This window comes from Diuraphis noxia, unplaced genomic scaffold, assembly GCF_037042655.1.
Source record: "Diuraphis noxia isolate RWA-SAM2 unplaced genomic scaffold, SU_Dnox_SAM2 contig0001, whole genome shotgun sequence".
NCBI lineage: Eukaryota > Metazoa > Arthropoda > Insecta > Hemiptera > Aphididae > Diuraphis > Diuraphis noxia.
In genome coordinates, this window is record NW_028301711.1 from 11,741,617 (window position 1) to 11,757,802 (window position 16,186).

At 31.0% G+C, this 16,186-nt stretch overlaps 4 protein-coding genes across 4 annotated transcripts; 1 reads left to right on the forward strand and 3 right to left on the reverse strand.

The window, feature by feature from the left end:
• Positions 1-5,243: 5,243 nt before the first annotated feature.
• On the reverse strand, positions 5,244-6,008 carry LOC149059649 (uncharacterized; the record flags this gene model as incomplete). The annotated part of the gene is made up of 1 exon (XM_089225311.1): positions 5,244-6,008. A coding segment is annotated over one exon (528 nt), but the record flags the coding sequence as incomplete, so codon positions are not given.
• Positions 6,009-8,541: 2,533 nt separating this feature from the next.
• On the forward strand, positions 8,542-10,894 carry LOC149059650 (uncharacterized). Its single transcript, XM_089217043.1, has 3 exons — positions 8,542-8,852; positions 9,045-9,367; positions 10,175-10,894. Exons 1-3 carry the CDS (start codon positions 8,759-8,761, stop codon positions 10,724-10,726), a joined length of 969 nt encoding a protein of 322 aa, XP_089073169.1. The 5' UTR covers positions 8,542-8,758; the 3' UTR covers positions 10,727-10,894.
• A 1,206-nt stretch (positions 10,895-12,100) lies between these two features.
• Positions 12,101-13,108, reverse strand: LOC149059651 (uncharacterized). Its single transcript, XM_089218142.1, has 3 exons — positions 12,792-13,108; positions 12,541-12,700; positions 12,101-12,461 (listed from the first exon to the last, which is right to left on the reverse strand). Exons 1-3 carry the CDS (start codon positions 13,038-13,040, stop codon positions 12,355-12,357), a joined length of 516 nt encoding a protein of 171 aa, XP_089074268.1. The 5' UTR covers positions 13,041-13,108; the 3' UTR covers positions 12,101-12,354.
• Positions 13,109-13,163: 55 nt separating this feature from the next.
• LOC149059652 (uncharacterized) lies at positions 13,164-13,790 on the reverse strand. Its single transcript, XM_089225314.1, has 3 exons — positions 13,715-13,790; positions 13,487-13,636; positions 13,164-13,393 (listed from the first exon to the last, which is right to left on the reverse strand). Exons 1-3 carry the CDS (start codon positions 13,788-13,790, stop codon positions 13,164-13,166), a joined length of 456 nt encoding a protein of 151 aa, XP_089081440.1.
• Positions 13,791-16,186: the final 2,396 nt, after the last annotated feature.

The window sequence follows — 16,186 nt, forward strand, 5'->3', positions numbered from 1 at the left end:
TTAAAAAAAAAATTGACTCATTAAAATTTTTTATGTTTATATTTAACAATCACTTATTGACAGGTTGTGCATTTCAATAACTCTAAGACATAAAATAAAACCTTATATAACCTTCATCGATTTTATAATATTTTTACATATTTAATTTTTTTAAATTATTTTAGACTCTTCATTGACCTTTAACACTTTGAAAACAATGCCCGCATCTAATGAACTTTCCGTTTCGTCAGTCTATGAAGATTCCGAGTCTTCCTACAAGCCATCTGTACTAAGTACTTCATCTTTAGATGAACACGAGAATTCTTCAAAAACATCGCTTGTCAGTTTATCGCTTGATCCCCAAATATCAGTAAAATCAGCTCAAAATAAAGAAATAAATTACGACTACACAGTGCCTGTAGAAATTTCCAAAAAGACGGCCCTTTCAAATAAAAGAATTTGGGATAAAAAGGATTCCTGTTTATATTGTGAAGAACAAGTAACTAACTTTACGCGACACCTTGCTAGGAAACATTCTGAAGAGACTGAAGTTGGAAAATATTTAGCTCTAAAGAAAGGCTCAAAAGAACGAAAACATTTGGTTGACCAACTCCGTAAGCGAGGTAATTTCTTTAACAATATAGGCGGTGCATCAAAAATTAAACCTGTACGAAGGCCTAATGAGTTTGCTGAACCATCAACCGCTAAAAACTATTTACCATGTAAATTTTGTTTCGGGCTGTTTAAAAAAAATTATCTCAGGCGACATATAAAAAAATGTTCTTTAAAAAAAGATGAAATTGGTGGTAAACGCAAAAATATTCAAGCAAATGCTCAATCACTTCTTTTAGCTTTTTCAAGCGAAGATACCAGGCTAGTTGAAGAAGTGTTTCCTAGAATGGCACCTGACGAAATATCTTTGGTAGTGAAAAATGATCCTCTGATTCGAGCTTTTGGTACGAGGTACATAAAATGCCATAGAGAGAAACATTTAATTGCTGTTGTATCAAATAAAATGAGAGAACTTGGAAGGTTTTTGTTGGCCATGCGAGAGTCGGAGAAGAATTGTCAATCACTTCAAGATTGTCTGAAGCCTGAATTATTTGATAAAATCATAAACTGTACAAAAGTTGTTGCTGGATTCGACGAAAAATCTGATAAATTTGGCGCGCCGTCTCTAGTCCTAAAACTTGGAACATCCCTGAAACAATGTTGTGACATTGCCGAGTATTTACTTATAAAAAGATCTACTTCATTGTGCCCTTCCACAAACACCAGTCAAGATATTGCAAATATTAAAAGTGTAGAAAATTTGATAACCAAGCAATGGTCTTATGAATTATCAACAAACGCATCAAAAGAATTGTACCAAAAAAAATGGAACAAGCCAGCATTTTTACCATTGACCTCTGACATACAGATTTTCAGAAACCATTTATTGTCGGTAGAAAAAACCGCGTTAACCAATTTGAAGAAAAATCCAATGGATTTATTGTCTTTTAGGGCATTACAAGATACAGTTCTTACCCAATTAATATTACTAAATCGTAGACGTGCGGGTGAAGTACAACGTATGTTATTAAAAACGTATTTAAATTGCTCAAATGAAGTACCACAAGAGGAAATCAAATTATCACTTTCTGCAGTTGAACTTGAATTAACTAAAAAATTTAAAAGAATTGTAATTCGAGGTAAAAGGGGTAGAGGTGTACCCATATTATTCACTCCAAAAATGCAAAAAAATATTTCAGTTTTAATTAGTATTCGTAAAAATTTTTGTGATAAAAAGAATGAGTTTTTATTTGCAGTTCCCAACAACGAAGAAAGTAGTCTGAGAGCTTCAGAAATCGTTAGAAAAATGGCTAATGCTAGTGGTGCAAAGAACCCATCAGCGTTAACATCGACAAAATTGCGCAAACAAGTCGCTACAGTTGCTCAACTCCTAAATTTTAACGATGGAGATGTTGAGCAATTAGCTAATTTTATGGGACATTCAAAGGATATACACAAATCTTTTTATAGATTGCCGGAGAACACATTTCAAATTGCAAAGGTTAGCAAGTTCTTACTTATGAGTTATGATGGAAAAGGGAGAGGCAGACCAATACAGAGGGAAAAACTTCGACGAAATAGATGTAAATGTAGATGGACTTGTATCTGAAGAAAGTTGTAATAGTGACACCGATTTTAGTGGTTCAGAAGAGGAAGACAACGCGGAAGAAACTACTCCAAAAACAAAAACTGAAATAGAAAATATTTTAGTAAAATCAATTTCTCCACAACCGAAAATTGTGCAACCACAAATATCTACGCCTACCACACCTCAACCACGAAAAACTAGACAAAATAAAAGAACATGCAAGGAGAAGAAATTTAATAGAGTACCGTGGACTGAAGAACAAAAAAAATTAACTACTAAATACTTTCAAAAGCATATTCTCTTAAAAATTCCACCAAAAAAGAAGGAATGTGATGTGTTCATAAAGAAAAATAAGGACATTTTTGCAGGTAATGTACCAATTTAATTTAAATTTAAAATATTTTTACAAATCATTAATACATTTGAATTATATTTTTTCAGGAAAAGACTGGAAAAAATTAAGACGTTCGTTTACAACATTTATAAAAAATAAATATGTAATATGTTATAATTTACAATTTACAGTTATAAAAAAATAAATATTATCATAATAAATGATATTTTCTAAGCTTATTAGATTCAATTTACTTTTGACCAAAATTATGGTCCTAGAACTTAAAACTATTCATGAAAAACTACATTAAATAATAACATATAAAATTTTCAAATATATTTTTTCATCAGTTTATCACAGCATCAATTACAAAAGAAGCTTTAAAGGCTTAAAAAATAAATAAATATATTCTGAAAAAATATTGGTATTTTTTTTATGTCGTGTATAGGCTAGTAAATGGAAATAGAGAGTGATACAGTATTAGAAATAAAATTAATAATAATATTTTAGTTAGCTAACAACGGCAACAGTGTACGGACCTCTTAACTCACAAAGTCTACATTGGAAAAAAATATAAAATGAGTATGTCGGTGTATATAATTGAAAATATTTTATATACATGTTTTGTAAATTAGTTACCATGTTTCCCGCATGAAAATAAGAATTATTTGTGGTGGATCTCACAACGTCACCATTTATAGGTGGATCTCATTGAGTACGCTATGTCCGTGTGTGTGTGTGTGTGTGTGTGTGTGTGTGTGTGTGTGTGTGTGTGTGTGTGTGTGTGTGTGTGTGTGTGTGTGTGTGTGTGTGTGTGTGTGTGTGTGTGTGTGTGTGTGTGTGTGTGTGTGTGTGTGTGTGTGTGTGTGTGTGTGTGTGTGTGTGTGTGTGTGTGTGTGTGTGTGTGTGTGTGTGTGTGTGTGTGTGTGTGTGTGTGTGTGTGTGTGTGTGTGTGTGTGTGTGTGTGTGTGTGTGTGTGTGTGTGTGTGTGTGTGTGTGTGTGTGTGTGTGTGTGTGTGTGTGTGTGTGTGTGTGTGTGTGTGTGTGTGTGTGTGTGTGTGTGTGTGTGTGTGTGTGTGTGTGTGTGTGTGTGTGTGTGTGTGTGTGTGTGTGTGTGTGTGTGTGTGTGTGTGTGTGTGTGTGTGTGTGTGTGTGTGTGTGTGTGTGTGTGTGTGTGTGTGTGTGTGTGTGTGTGTGTGTGTGTGTGTGTGTGTGTGTGTGTGTGTGTGTGTGTGTGTGTGTGTGTGTGTGTGTGTGTGTGTGTGTGTGTGTGTGTGTGTGTGTGTGTGTGTGTGTGTGTGTGTGTGTGTGTGTGTGTGTGTGTGTGTGTGTGTGTGTGTGTGTGTGTGTGTGTGTGTGTGTGTGTGTGTGTGTGTGTGTGTGTGTGTGTGTGTGTGTGTGTGTGTGTGTGTGTGTGTGTGTGTGTGTGTGTGTGTGTGTGTGTGTGTGTGTGTGTGTGTGTGTGTGTGTGTGTGTGTGTGTGTGTGTGTGTGTGTGTGTGTGTGTGTGTGTGTGTGTGTGTGTGTGTGTGTGTGTGTGTGTGTGTGTGTGTGTGTGTGTGTGTGTGTGTGTGTGTGTGTGTGTGTGTGTGTGTGTGTGTGTGTGTGTGTGTGTGTGTGTGTGTGTGTGTGTGTGTGTGTGTGTGTGTGTGTGTGTGTGTGTGTGTGTGTGTGTGTGTGTGTGTGTGTGTGTGTGTGTGTGTGTGTGTGTGTGTGTGTGTGTGTGTGTGTGTGTGTGTGTGTGTGTGTGTGTGTGTGTGTGTGTGTGTGTGTGTGTGACATTAATTATTAACAGATGGAAATATGAGATGAGTTTTTTTTGGTTTTTTTCGACCACCGCCTACAGGTAATATAGTCTCGCGCCGTTTGCTACGCGTTATCGAAAAATCGGTACGCGCGTCGAGAACGGCGTGCGCGCGTAGGAACACCAAAAACGCGTTTTTTCGTATTTTTGCTGTTACTGTGCGCGTTCTCCAAGTCTCGGTTTTTTGCCGCGAGACGCGTTTCTGAAATACGAAATATATAATATACATTTAGGTATATTTCACCATAGTAGTGGTAAAACCACAGACTATATGAAAACAGATAGCTCACTCGGCCGAAAACAATGGGAAAAAAAATAAGATTTTCTGATTGGCGGCGACCTAATCAGTGTAGCTACATGCATTTATCTAAAATATTGTTCAGATGTTTTACAATATTATTGTATATTTGACATTTGTTAGTACTTCCCTTAGATAAAGATTAAGGTTAGGTACTTTAATACTAAGGTACTTCCATTTACTAATCATCTTAATTATTAATATCTTATCCTAATTAGTAATTTAGTACGAAAAAATAGATCTACTTAGTAATTACTCATTAGGACCTATTATTTCCAAGTGGCTAGTGATTAGTAAGTTAATGACATATTGACACGAGAAACTGTAAAAGGCGATAGTTATCATTAATTAAGTTTAACACAAGTTCGTAGTCTGTGCTTTTAATTTTACATCTAACGATTTTTTGGTCTAAGTATTCACCCAGATTTCATTACGTTATAAACATAATTACTATTTAAAGTTACCTACATGTTACAATACATTAGCTAGTACTGTAAAAGTGTAAACTGTAACACAATGATGGTATCATACTTCATATGTCATGAGAAGAATATTGATTTCAATATTTGGATGTTTTCTATGCTCTGTAAGAACAAAGGTATCCGGTAAGTACATATTAAAACATAAAAATTACATATAATATACAATGTATATGTAATCTATATGATTACAAAAAACATTATTTTCTTCATAACTTAAATAAGTTTTATTTACAATATACAGACAAATATTATACAAATTATATAAACATAATTAATTAATGTTTAATTTATAATTTATTACAGGTATTCAAACATAAATAAAACAAATGAAGTACCTACCATACAATTCAAATAGTGCATATTCAATTCTAATAAAATAAGGTATTTATTAAATTACAATACATAACAATTATCATAAAATTAGTAAAATCACAAAATATTGTTTCACAAATGCTGTAAAATTGCTAACTTTCTATTTTTAATTTTTTTTTCAGATACTAAATTTCTATTTAAAAATTTAATTGAAGCATAAATTCTAAAACGCAAAAAAAAATTAAGTAGGTAATCCTTATCAAAATTGGGACATGGGTGTTCAAAATCAATATTAAGCATTTTCATTTTAAGTTTACCACCTACTCCTACATCAACTGATACAACAGGAAAACTATTTATAAATTCAGTTTCTAAATTATAAATGTAATTGTAAAAATTTTCATGGGGCATATTTAAATTCCCAAATGTTGATTTTTCAGCATTTTCATACGCTTTAAAAAAACATAACAAAAATGAAGGATCTAAATTTTTTTGTGTTTTTGCATACTCTAAACATATTTCACATGAATGTTTGATTAGACACTTACTCATTATATATCCACAAACATAAATGAATGCATTTTGTTCAGGAATTTCTAAATTTCTATAATCAACTTGCCCAATAGAGAGAGGAAACGTTTTATTAAATTTAAAAGGTGTTTATCAGCGAATAGGGTGTTAATGTCTATGCCTGAATCAGTGGGTATTTGAGTTAAAATTGCATCCAAATCATTTATGCAATTTGCTTTTTCTGAATGTTGAAAATAATTAAGTAAAAAAAGTTTTTTAAATGCAAACAAAAATTGATATGGAGTTGGATTAGTGTTGTTCCCATTTTGTTGTCTAAGAGTACAAAAAAGGTTTTCAAGACAATCCTGATTTAATCTGGCGGTATATAAAACATAATTTTCTTGTTGGTTTAATGTTCTAATTGCCTTTAAGTCTTTCCAAAGTAACAACAAGCCAGTTATGGAGACTAACCAACCATTAATAAATTTCATCCGGTTAGTAACATTAGTTTGTTGTTTTTTGGTAATTATAATTAAATTTGTAAAAAAATCATGCATATATTTTAAATGATCTTCTTGATCTTTTGTTTGTTTAAAGGGTCTATTAAAATTTTTTGAAGTCTGCCTTCTTGAAGAATTGAAGATATCAAATAGTTTGTCCATATTTTCGATAAAATCTATTGTTGCCTTTGCAGAAGAGTCCAATTTATTACTAAGAAGGTAAGTCTCCATGCCGGCTGCTACACTTTGACTAAATACTTGTGCTGCCAAAAATACTTTCATTTTCTCAAATGGTCCAGGAAAAATATGTGAATGTGTTAATTTTGGGGCTAATTTTAAATTACATTTAGTGTCTTGTTCAAAAAATGATACCAAGTGTTTTTTTTCAATTAAGTTCTCATTGAATTTAAAATTGTGTTGAAAAAACATGTTTCTAGTTGATTTTAATAAATGGGGAGGGTCAAATATATATATTATTTTATTTTCAGAAACTTTAAAAAAGGGTCGAGCTGGTGTAACATTAACAGTTTTACTAAAATTAACAAAGTTAGAACCCATATCTGTAATAAATACTTTTACATTTAATCCTATATCAAAAAGTTTGTGAATAGTTTCAAAAATGATATCCTGCAAGTCATAACCGGTACAACTACCTGATACTAAAAAGTATGCAATCGGTTGTTTCCAGTTTATATTTATTCCTCTAGCCATTAGAACAAATGCATATTTAGCAGGATTATAAGTCTTTGTCTTATTTGTTTGATGGAACCCAATAATTTCATCTTTGTTTAACATATAATAGAGATTAGATTTTAAGGCCATTTCATCTGCACAGAGAACACATTCTTTAGCTTCTTCAGTAAAATATTTAATTTTATACTTAATAATATTAAAAAGAAGATCATTCAAGCCTGGTATTATTTCAAATTTATGAGTTATACGTTTTAAAGTAGAAATTGATGGTAGTGAAAGAGTATTTAATAAAAGTTTATAGACTCTAGGTCCTAAAAAATAAATATTTAATGCTAATTGTTTAATATCATTATTATATCGATAGTCTTCTTTTTGTTTATTTTTTAACTAATTTGGGACTTGACAATAGTAAATAAACCAGGGGATAGATATTTTTCACTTAATCTTAAAAAATGTTCAACTGTATCGTACATGGATAATTGTTGACTTAGACTTACTATATTCTTCTTTAAATTTTTTATTTCTTTTTTTCCAGATATAATCTCCATAGCCAGTTTTTGTTTCCTTGGTGTGTTTGCCGATAAGTATCCAGGAGTTTGACATGAAGAATCAGTAGTTGTGGTTGAGCTGCAGGATGCATTTGAAACATCAGAAGTATTCATAGACCCAACTAAATGATTTGATAATCCTTCAGTCTCAGTGCCTTGAATTGAACTACTGCAACTACTTTGATCTTTTGAACTATTATCAAAATATTGTGGATCTACTTGTGTTGTCGATTGTAATTTATCCGATTTTGATCTTTCAAACATTATTTCATCTAAAAATTTAATTAAATCAATTATTAGTTTATATAGATTAAAATTAGTTTTTGAAATTATTAAAATATTTTTGAACATGTTTCAATAATTATTATTTACTTACCATTAAACATTGTTGGAATAGCATTAAAAACTAGTCGATTTTTGGTTGTAGAATTCAAAAACATTGAATTTTCAAAGTGATTGCCACATACTTTATAACTATTTTTTTTAAATAGATTTTCAGATAGATTTTCTGTACCACAATTTCTGATCCATAATGGTAGACGATCGTCTTTTGGGTATTGGAAAAAACTTACATTCATATCACTTGCTTTACTTTTGCAAAATTGTACTGAGCAACGCATTCCAGTTTTTTTACTGTCCATTTTTAAATTTTTTAACAATATCAAAAAGTATGTCAAAAGAAAAATTATAAGACAAACACACTTGGTCAATGATCAACTAGTAAGTCACATGGAAATCACACACAGCAACTAGATGCCAAGTTAACCTAAGGGATGTAAAACTGTAAAAGGTCAGGGTACCTGAACATAAAGAATGCAAGGATAGAGAGGGTAGTTATAATACAAATTTCAATGTTGGCGCCAGGTATGAATCGGGACATTTTTTACGAAATTTTATGCCTGTATTGTGGTCACACTGATTTCGTCGCGGTGATAATATTCATAGTTTTTGTTTACATTCGGAGTGATCTATCTGTTTTCATATAGTCTGTGGTAAAACTGCGTGGCTCAACAGCAAGCCAGTGGGAACGCACGCAGTGAAGGATCCCGATCACCCCCACCAGTAAAAGAGATGTTTTATAAAATCGTGTACGGCGGTTACAACTGCTTACATACCGATTAATACCGTCCGACCAGTCCGAGTAATCGTAATTCTCAAAATGAACGCTGCACGAGGAAATTCTGTTGGCTTAGTTTATGATTTCAAATACGGTGCTGCGGTGTTCAACGTCGGCGTTTATATTTATAGAAAAGGTATGTTTTCATTTATCGAATGTGTTATGAATGTTATGATGTGTATCATTATAATAAATTTGTATAGATGATTGACAAATCGAATAGTTTTTTTAAAAAATATGTTAACTATTATATTTTTTAATCACCGTTCGTGTCGTATATCTATTCTGTGTACAAATATAATTTAAAATACTTGTTTACATGAATTAGGTATTGAACGGGAATATCTCGTCAACGCTCAGAGTATACATGAAATATGCAATATCCCCTTCATCCAGACACGTTTCCATAACGACCCATTTGTTAAGGTTTTACACGGTTCTACGTTTTACGCGGAACCTAAAATATACCAGTTGATTGGACGGTGCGTGGATAAAGCCAAGGGTTTGGCACTGTCTAAATGGATTTATACCAAACTCATGCCTGAGTTACGGTATAAAAATGACATCACGGCCCACACATCAGCACCAGACACGACTATCAACGGCACCACCACTGCCACGGCAAGCACCGATAATGATTATGTTGTAAACGTGAGTACATGAAATTATTATACATAGAGATGTTTAAAATACGGTATTTATTTTTAATTTTTAATTAGATCTTATATATAAAATTATTTCGAGAGATATTTTACTTGAATCGATTTTTTCACAGTGACATTTTTTTATTTCAAACAATAGTTGAAATGTTTAGATAAAATTTATTTATTTATTTTTAATTTTTGTCGTTTAGCACGGTTTTTGTCTGTGTTTTCGAATTTCTTAGATATAAACTCGATATAAATTAAATATAGAATAATGATAAAACAAAATATTATGATTTTTTCCAGAAAATAACGACTGTTTATTTAATAGACATTTATTTCAAGTAATAATTGTCTAAAAATTATCCTTACACTTTTTTACCTAAAAGTAATAATTCATGAGTTATCTTTCGGTCTACGCTTAGTCGGGGGGGGGGGGTGGTCGCGGCGCGCGAGGTGACTCTTGTCCGCGATCAGAGTTACTCAGAAATCCAACACACAATAAAATACGCACCCAATATATTATGATTTCAAAAACTACGTATACTTGCACTTGATATATATAATAATAGTAATTGTTTGAGTTACTCACACATGAAAATGCAAATAATATGATTTTCAATATAACAGTTTATACTAAAATGCTGTACCGATATCCGTATTATATTAAATAGTTAAAAAGAAAAATAAACACCACAAATATTAATACAAAACTAATAATCTACTGCATATTAAATGCAATATTAGAAACTTGTTTTACGTGAGGCTATAGATGTTTCACATCAATAATAAATCATATCAAATTAAATTTCAGTTATTGGGCGAGTTACGTATGATGCAAGACTCACAGCCGACCATTTCACCGGCGCCGATGCCGACAAGACCGATGGCGGAACCCAACAACCGGTACCCTGCCGGGTATATTGACGACGATGACGAAGATTGGGAAGACAATTTCATCAGCGCAGTGGCCGTGTCCATGGAGGAAACATCAGTACCCCTAAAGCATGCAGAAGATCATCTTAGCGATTTTTTGACAAAGAAAACCAACTGCTTAATATGTATGGAGCAGCGAGACGTGCTGGACATGTGTTTCAGTACGAGTTGTGGACACGCAATGTGTCTCATTTGTTTGATGAAATTGAAAAACACCACCGATTGTTCGTTTTGCAAACAATCGGCGGTGTGTTTCATCATATTTGATAATGTCCAAAACCGCAACTCAGTCTCCTCCTCCTTATTCACCTTCAAAATCGTTAAAAAATCTGAAAATCCCGACGAGGTAATAAAAATAACTTATGACATACCGTCGCTCACTGTGGCCGTATTTAATAATATTGAAAGAGCGTGCCGTTTGGTATTGTAACGTGTTTTTTTCACCTCGTCTTGGGATTTTTTTTGAATTTTACATTATATGCATTCGGTGTAGTATCTATTATTTATATGTTTTTACGGTATTCATAATATTATATTCATATGTCCTACTGTATTATTCATTAATATGTTTTTTACAGTATTAATAATTATATTTATACGTCTTACGGTATTATTCATCAATAATTATATTATTCACTAATAAATGTATTATTATTATTATCACATATTTATATTACATTACATTACATTATATTTATGTATATATAATGTATAATATATATATTTATATATACACATTATCCATATTACAATATTATTCATTCCTATAATTATATAATTTATTTTCATTTTTAAAGATATTGATGATATGTTTTATGTTAAATATGTATAATCAATATAATTTATATTTCAACAGAAATTGTTGTTAATTAAACTTATTTGTATTAATCTGTACAGGGTAAAAATACATTATAATAGGTATAGTTACTGCATTATGAACATTAATCAATAATTTTAACGGTATGTAAGTATGTATTTATGTATGTATGTATTAGGAATTTAGGATAACTTGTATAATTAGTATACATGTTAATGAGTTGTGTTTTGTGTTAAGTCGTCAATGGTAGGTACGTCCCGATAATCATTTTCGGTGCAGCAAATGTGCTCACCAATCAGTAATTCTATGGTTCAAGGCACGGTGAATATCTGGTTCACATACCGTTAAAATTATTGATTAATGTTCATAATGCAGTAACTATACCTATTATAATGTGCATGGTGTTTTTGGTCATTTTGAATACCGAATTTTTACATGGGTTGCACTGTGGTTTTTGAGTGCAACCGTCGGTTCAATAATCGTGTTATTGCACAAATAAGTATCCACATTAATAGTGCACTTAGAGTTCAACGTTGGGTTCAATAACAGTATTACTGCACCAAAACTATCCCTAATTAATTGTGTAATGATAGTGCATAGCATTTGTCGTTTAAATTACTGTTTTTTGTATCATTATATAACGGTGCATTTTCCGTGTTTTGGTGTAATCAACAACCAACCCTATATAGGTGTAATTATATAACTCTTAATTTTTCATACAAATGACTTAGAATTAACTAAACAATAATTCTTACTAAATAAGTTTAATTTATTAACTTTATATATTATATATACAATGTACCTATACACACTTGAAATCATGCTATCCCTACATCTCCCCAAAAAGACACTTCTTGTAATTAATTTAAGTTTAAAAATTTATTTATTTTTTTATTAAAATTGTTAATCATCATCAACATTTTTTTAAGTATGTAAACACTTGTTCAAACTCCAGATTCCTTGCTTCTTTAACTCCTCACCCACAAAAATAAAAATAAAATCCTTTAGACGTGCCTGGTACCAATGATCTTAAATAGTGTATTCTATATAGATTATGTCTAAATCAAATAATACAATAAATTGAATAATATAAAATCAAATTTTTAGTAATAACAAAAAACTAAAATTCTGGTTCATTTAATATACAAATAGGATATAAGCATAAAATAAAAACAATAACTATAAAACTGAAAAGTAATACCTTTACATATTCAGTATAGATTATTATTTTAAAAATAGAATCACTCATCATGAGCAATCACTTTAGGTGCATGCCTCAAATAGTTGTCCAGCACCGTTGAAAATTTTTTTTGGTTCAAAGGTGTATCGAGATAGCCGGACAATGATTCTAAATTAGTCAAAATAAATTAAATTACTTATTGGTTTATTTATATATTATAATAATTATATATAACTATACAATTTACCATATATAACAGAAAATAGCTCTAAGTCAATAAATTTCCGTTTTGTTTTTCCCTTATAACTAAAGTGACCCAATATCGTATAATTAAAACATAAGTTTACAGCTTCTCTAATAGCAGAACTTAAATTGAGTGATCCTACTTTCATAAGAATATAACTTTTCTGTAACAAACATCGATTTTTTGATTAATAAAGTTATTTAAAGTAAGGATTTAAAATAATCAAGTGATCAAATCATGATCATCTGACTTACTAAACTTTCTTTATGTAACAAATACTCAGTGTTTTCAACTGACAAAAGCGCTTCAACTATATCTAATTCATCTAATGATTTGACTGGCAAAATGCTAAGAAACACTGTTGGAATTATTGGATTTGGAAGAGCCAGTGCCCTTACTCTAGAATCTGATTTCATCATTGCTTGTAATTTATTGTCCATATTTTCAAACCCTTTACAGAGTCGAGCATTTGAATTAGTCAATAAAATCATTTGAAGTGACATTTCCTTAAGAGCAGATTTGTAATATTTATTATTTTTTTCAATAATAGTTATTAATTTTGAATTATCACAACTGCAGTCTAAAATAAAAATAAATATTTCAAAATTGTCAAATAAAGAAATTATCTAAATGTAAAAATATAAATATAAATGTAAACCTTTTTTTGTTTCTAAAGAATCACTAAGGACACCAGCAGTTGTAGTAGGCAGAGAAGTAGTAAAATCAATATCTTCAACTAAAAAATCTGTATTAGTGGCTGCATTAATAAACTCAGTGAGTTTTTCTACATCATCATCATTAGTGTCCATTGTTATTTCACTTACATCCAAATTATTACTTAAAATCATATTTTTACCTATTATGATAAAGTTAAAAGTTACAATTTGTTAAGCAAAGTATACTTATCAAAATAATTACATAAAAACTACATTGAATGATGATAACAAACCTGTAGTATTTGAGCTGGTTGCAGTTGTCATTTCAAGTGAATCATTTATAATATAAGTTGAATGGTTTTTTGTAACAGTACTGCAGTCATCGTTCGCACTTGTTATGGCGGATATTTCATATGTTTCATTAGTTATGATATTTGAATCGGCTTGAATAAATAAAAAATAATATATATTTTTTTAACCTTATAAGTGTGATTAACAAATATTATTGTTATAATACTAACTTGTGTTGGAATTTAACAATGGAAACATTGGTATATTTGGAAGTTCTGAAGTAATATCATTATTAACACTTGACATACATTTTTTTTTTTTGATGGTATGTCTTCTTCACTTTCAGAAGACTGTTCTGACCAAACTTTACTTGTACTCCTAGCCAGTTTTTCTTTATCTGATTAAAAAAACATTTAAAAATGTCATAATTTATATTTTACTAATTTACTAATTTATTAATTAAAGTTATTGTGTAGGTATCAGACATTTTAACGAAAACACAGCATCAATAAATGCCTATAAATGCCAATAAATGTTACTAGTTACACACTTTCACTCAGAATCTTAATAATTATAGTATGTACCTATATTAGTTCATAGTTGTATATTATACGATATACCTGCAGTAGGTATGCTAATGCCAGTATACCAGTGCACCTACTTAGTACACTAATTCGAATATATTCATAATCTTCCATTAACTTTATTTTGTATTTTTCATTCTTTCGAACGTGGTCCCATCACCGCTACATCATAAACAAATTATGCGAAATAACAATGTTTTCTTAACTTCTACCACCAAGCATTAAATAAAGACCCAAAGAAAAATTACGCCCATTTTAGTGCACTAAAATGTTACGCCTGTGGATCAATCCCCGGCTTCACCCCCCTAGTTCCGCCACTGATTTTGACCAGTCTCGTAGTTGCAGGTTTTCAAATCATTATTTAATCATACCTACATTATATTATAGTATAACACAAGTACTCAGTAGTATCGTGTTATACTATTATAATATGTGCTACACGGACCAGGGCGGCCCTTTGGGCCCCTCCACAATACAATAGTAAGTACTAAGTACCAACTAACAGCTATTGTCGTATACTCACTTTTTAATTTTTATCACTTTTATTTTAACTCATCATATTAACAAGCTTACAGTTTACACATTAAGTAGCTAAAATACTCTGCGAGATCCACATTCGGTATATAAATTGATTTATTTTTCGATATTCATTACCTACGAGATACGTTTAAATATAACATCATATTCACAATCTTCCACACACGAGGTAGCCAAAGTGCTGTGCGAGATCCACATTATATAAATTGGTTTATTTTTCGATATTCGTTACGAGATCCTTTTAAATATCTCTGAATAACAAGCTTACACAGTTACACATAGTAGGTAGCTAAAATACTCTGCGAGATCCACATTCGGTATATAAATTGATTTATTTTTCGATAATCATTACGAGATCCGTTTAAATATAACATCATATTCACAATCTTCCACACACGAGGTAGCCAAAGTGCTGTGCGAGATCCACATTATATAAATTGGTTTATTTTTCGATATTCGTTACGAGATCCTTTTAATTATATTTGAATAACAAGCTTACACACATTAGGTAGCTAAGGTACTCTACGAGATCCACATTATATAAATTTATTTATTTGTTGACTTTCGTTACGAGATCCGTTTAAAAATATCTTAATAACAATCCCATACACACTAGGTACCTACCTAAAGTACTCTGCGAGATCCACATTATATAAATTGGTTTATTTTTCGATATTCGTTACGAGATCCTTTTAATTATATCTTAATAACAAGCTTACACAGTTACACATAGTAGGTAGCTAAAATACTCTGCGAGATCCACACTAGGTATATAAATTGATTTTTATTTCGACATCCAGTACGAGATCCGTTTAAATATAACATCATATTCACAATCTTACACACATGAGGTAGCCAAAGTGCTGTGCGAGATCCACATTATATAAATTGGTTTATTTTTCGATATTCGTTACGAGATCCATTTAAAAATATCATATAAACAATCTCACACACGAAAGATAGCTAAAGTTGTCTGTGAGATCCACATTATTTATATTGACTTACTCGGATTTAATAAATAGAAAAATATGGATCTCGTTTGGTTAGGGACTTAGTTTACGTGATGACCCGTGATTAGTTATACGGCCGCGGTGGCGTTTCGGACGCCAATATTATAGACGGATCTTACAAGACTCATTGAATACCGTATTTTAGTATTTTATAAATTGAATTAATTGAAAAACATGGATCTCGTATGGCAATTTTTTTATTTGTTATAGATTTGATTTAGATTATTTCCGAGTTTTTTGTATGTAAAAATAATTTATGTCTTTATGTTTTGTGGTATTATGAATACAATATAATTTATAACGATTAACGAGTGATTTAGTTTTGAGTATAATACACAAAATATTGCATAAAACTGATTAAAATATAATGTACAATTTTCACTTCGTAGTGTTTGTTGTTACAGAGTATAATAAGATTATAATATATCAGGTATGTACCTCCGTTGTCGATCAGATATTTAAAAACTTCAAGGAGAGTGAAATACTGACATTGTGGATAAGTGTAGTTATATGGAATACAGTAGGACAATTTGGAAATGTGTTTTAATATCAATGATCCGTGTTAAGGGGC

What these genes read in the sequence shown, in the direction of transcription:
- LOC149059651 (XM_089218142.1), bottom strand. Translation starts at nt 13,040, where the DNA reads ATGTCACTTCAAATGATTTTATTGACTAATTCAAATGCTCGACTCTGT. An exon ending in TGTTACATAAAGAAAGTTTA is followed by an intron (nt 12,701 to 12,791) that starts GTAAGTCAGATG and finishes TGTTTGTTACAG; the next exon opens with AAAAGTTATATTCTTATGAA. An exon ending in GCTATTTTCTGTTATATATG is followed by an intron (nt 12,462 to 12,540) that starts GTAAATTGTATA and finishes TGACTAATTTAG; the next exon opens with AATCATTGTCCGGCTATCTC.
- LOC149059650 (XM_089217043.1), top strand. Translation starts at nt 8,759, where the DNA reads ATGAACGCTGCACGAGGAAATTCTGTTGGCTTAGTTTATGATTTCAAA. An exon ending in CGTTTATATTTATAGAAAAG is followed by an intron (nt 8,853 to 9,044) that starts GTATGTTTTCAT and finishes TACATGAATTAG; the next exon opens with GTATTGAACGGGAATATCTC. An exon ending in ATAATGATTATGTTGTAAAC is followed by an intron (nt 9,368 to 10,174) that starts GTGAGTACATGA and finishes ATTAAATTTCAG; the next exon opens with TTATTGGGCGAGTTACGTAT.
- LOC149059652 (XM_089225314.1), bottom strand. Translation starts at nt 13,790, where the DNA reads ATGTCAAGTGTTAATAATGATATTACTTCAGAACTTCCAAATATACCA. An exon ending in ATTGTTAAATTCCAACACAA is followed by an intron (nt 13,637 to 13,714) that starts GTTAGTATTATA and finishes TATTTATTCAAG; the next exon opens with CCGATTCAAATATCATAACT. An exon ending in AACCAGCTCAAATACTACAG is followed by an intron (nt 13,394 to 13,486) that starts GTTTGTTATCAT and finishes TTATCATAATAG; the next exon opens with GTAAAAATATGATTTTAAGT.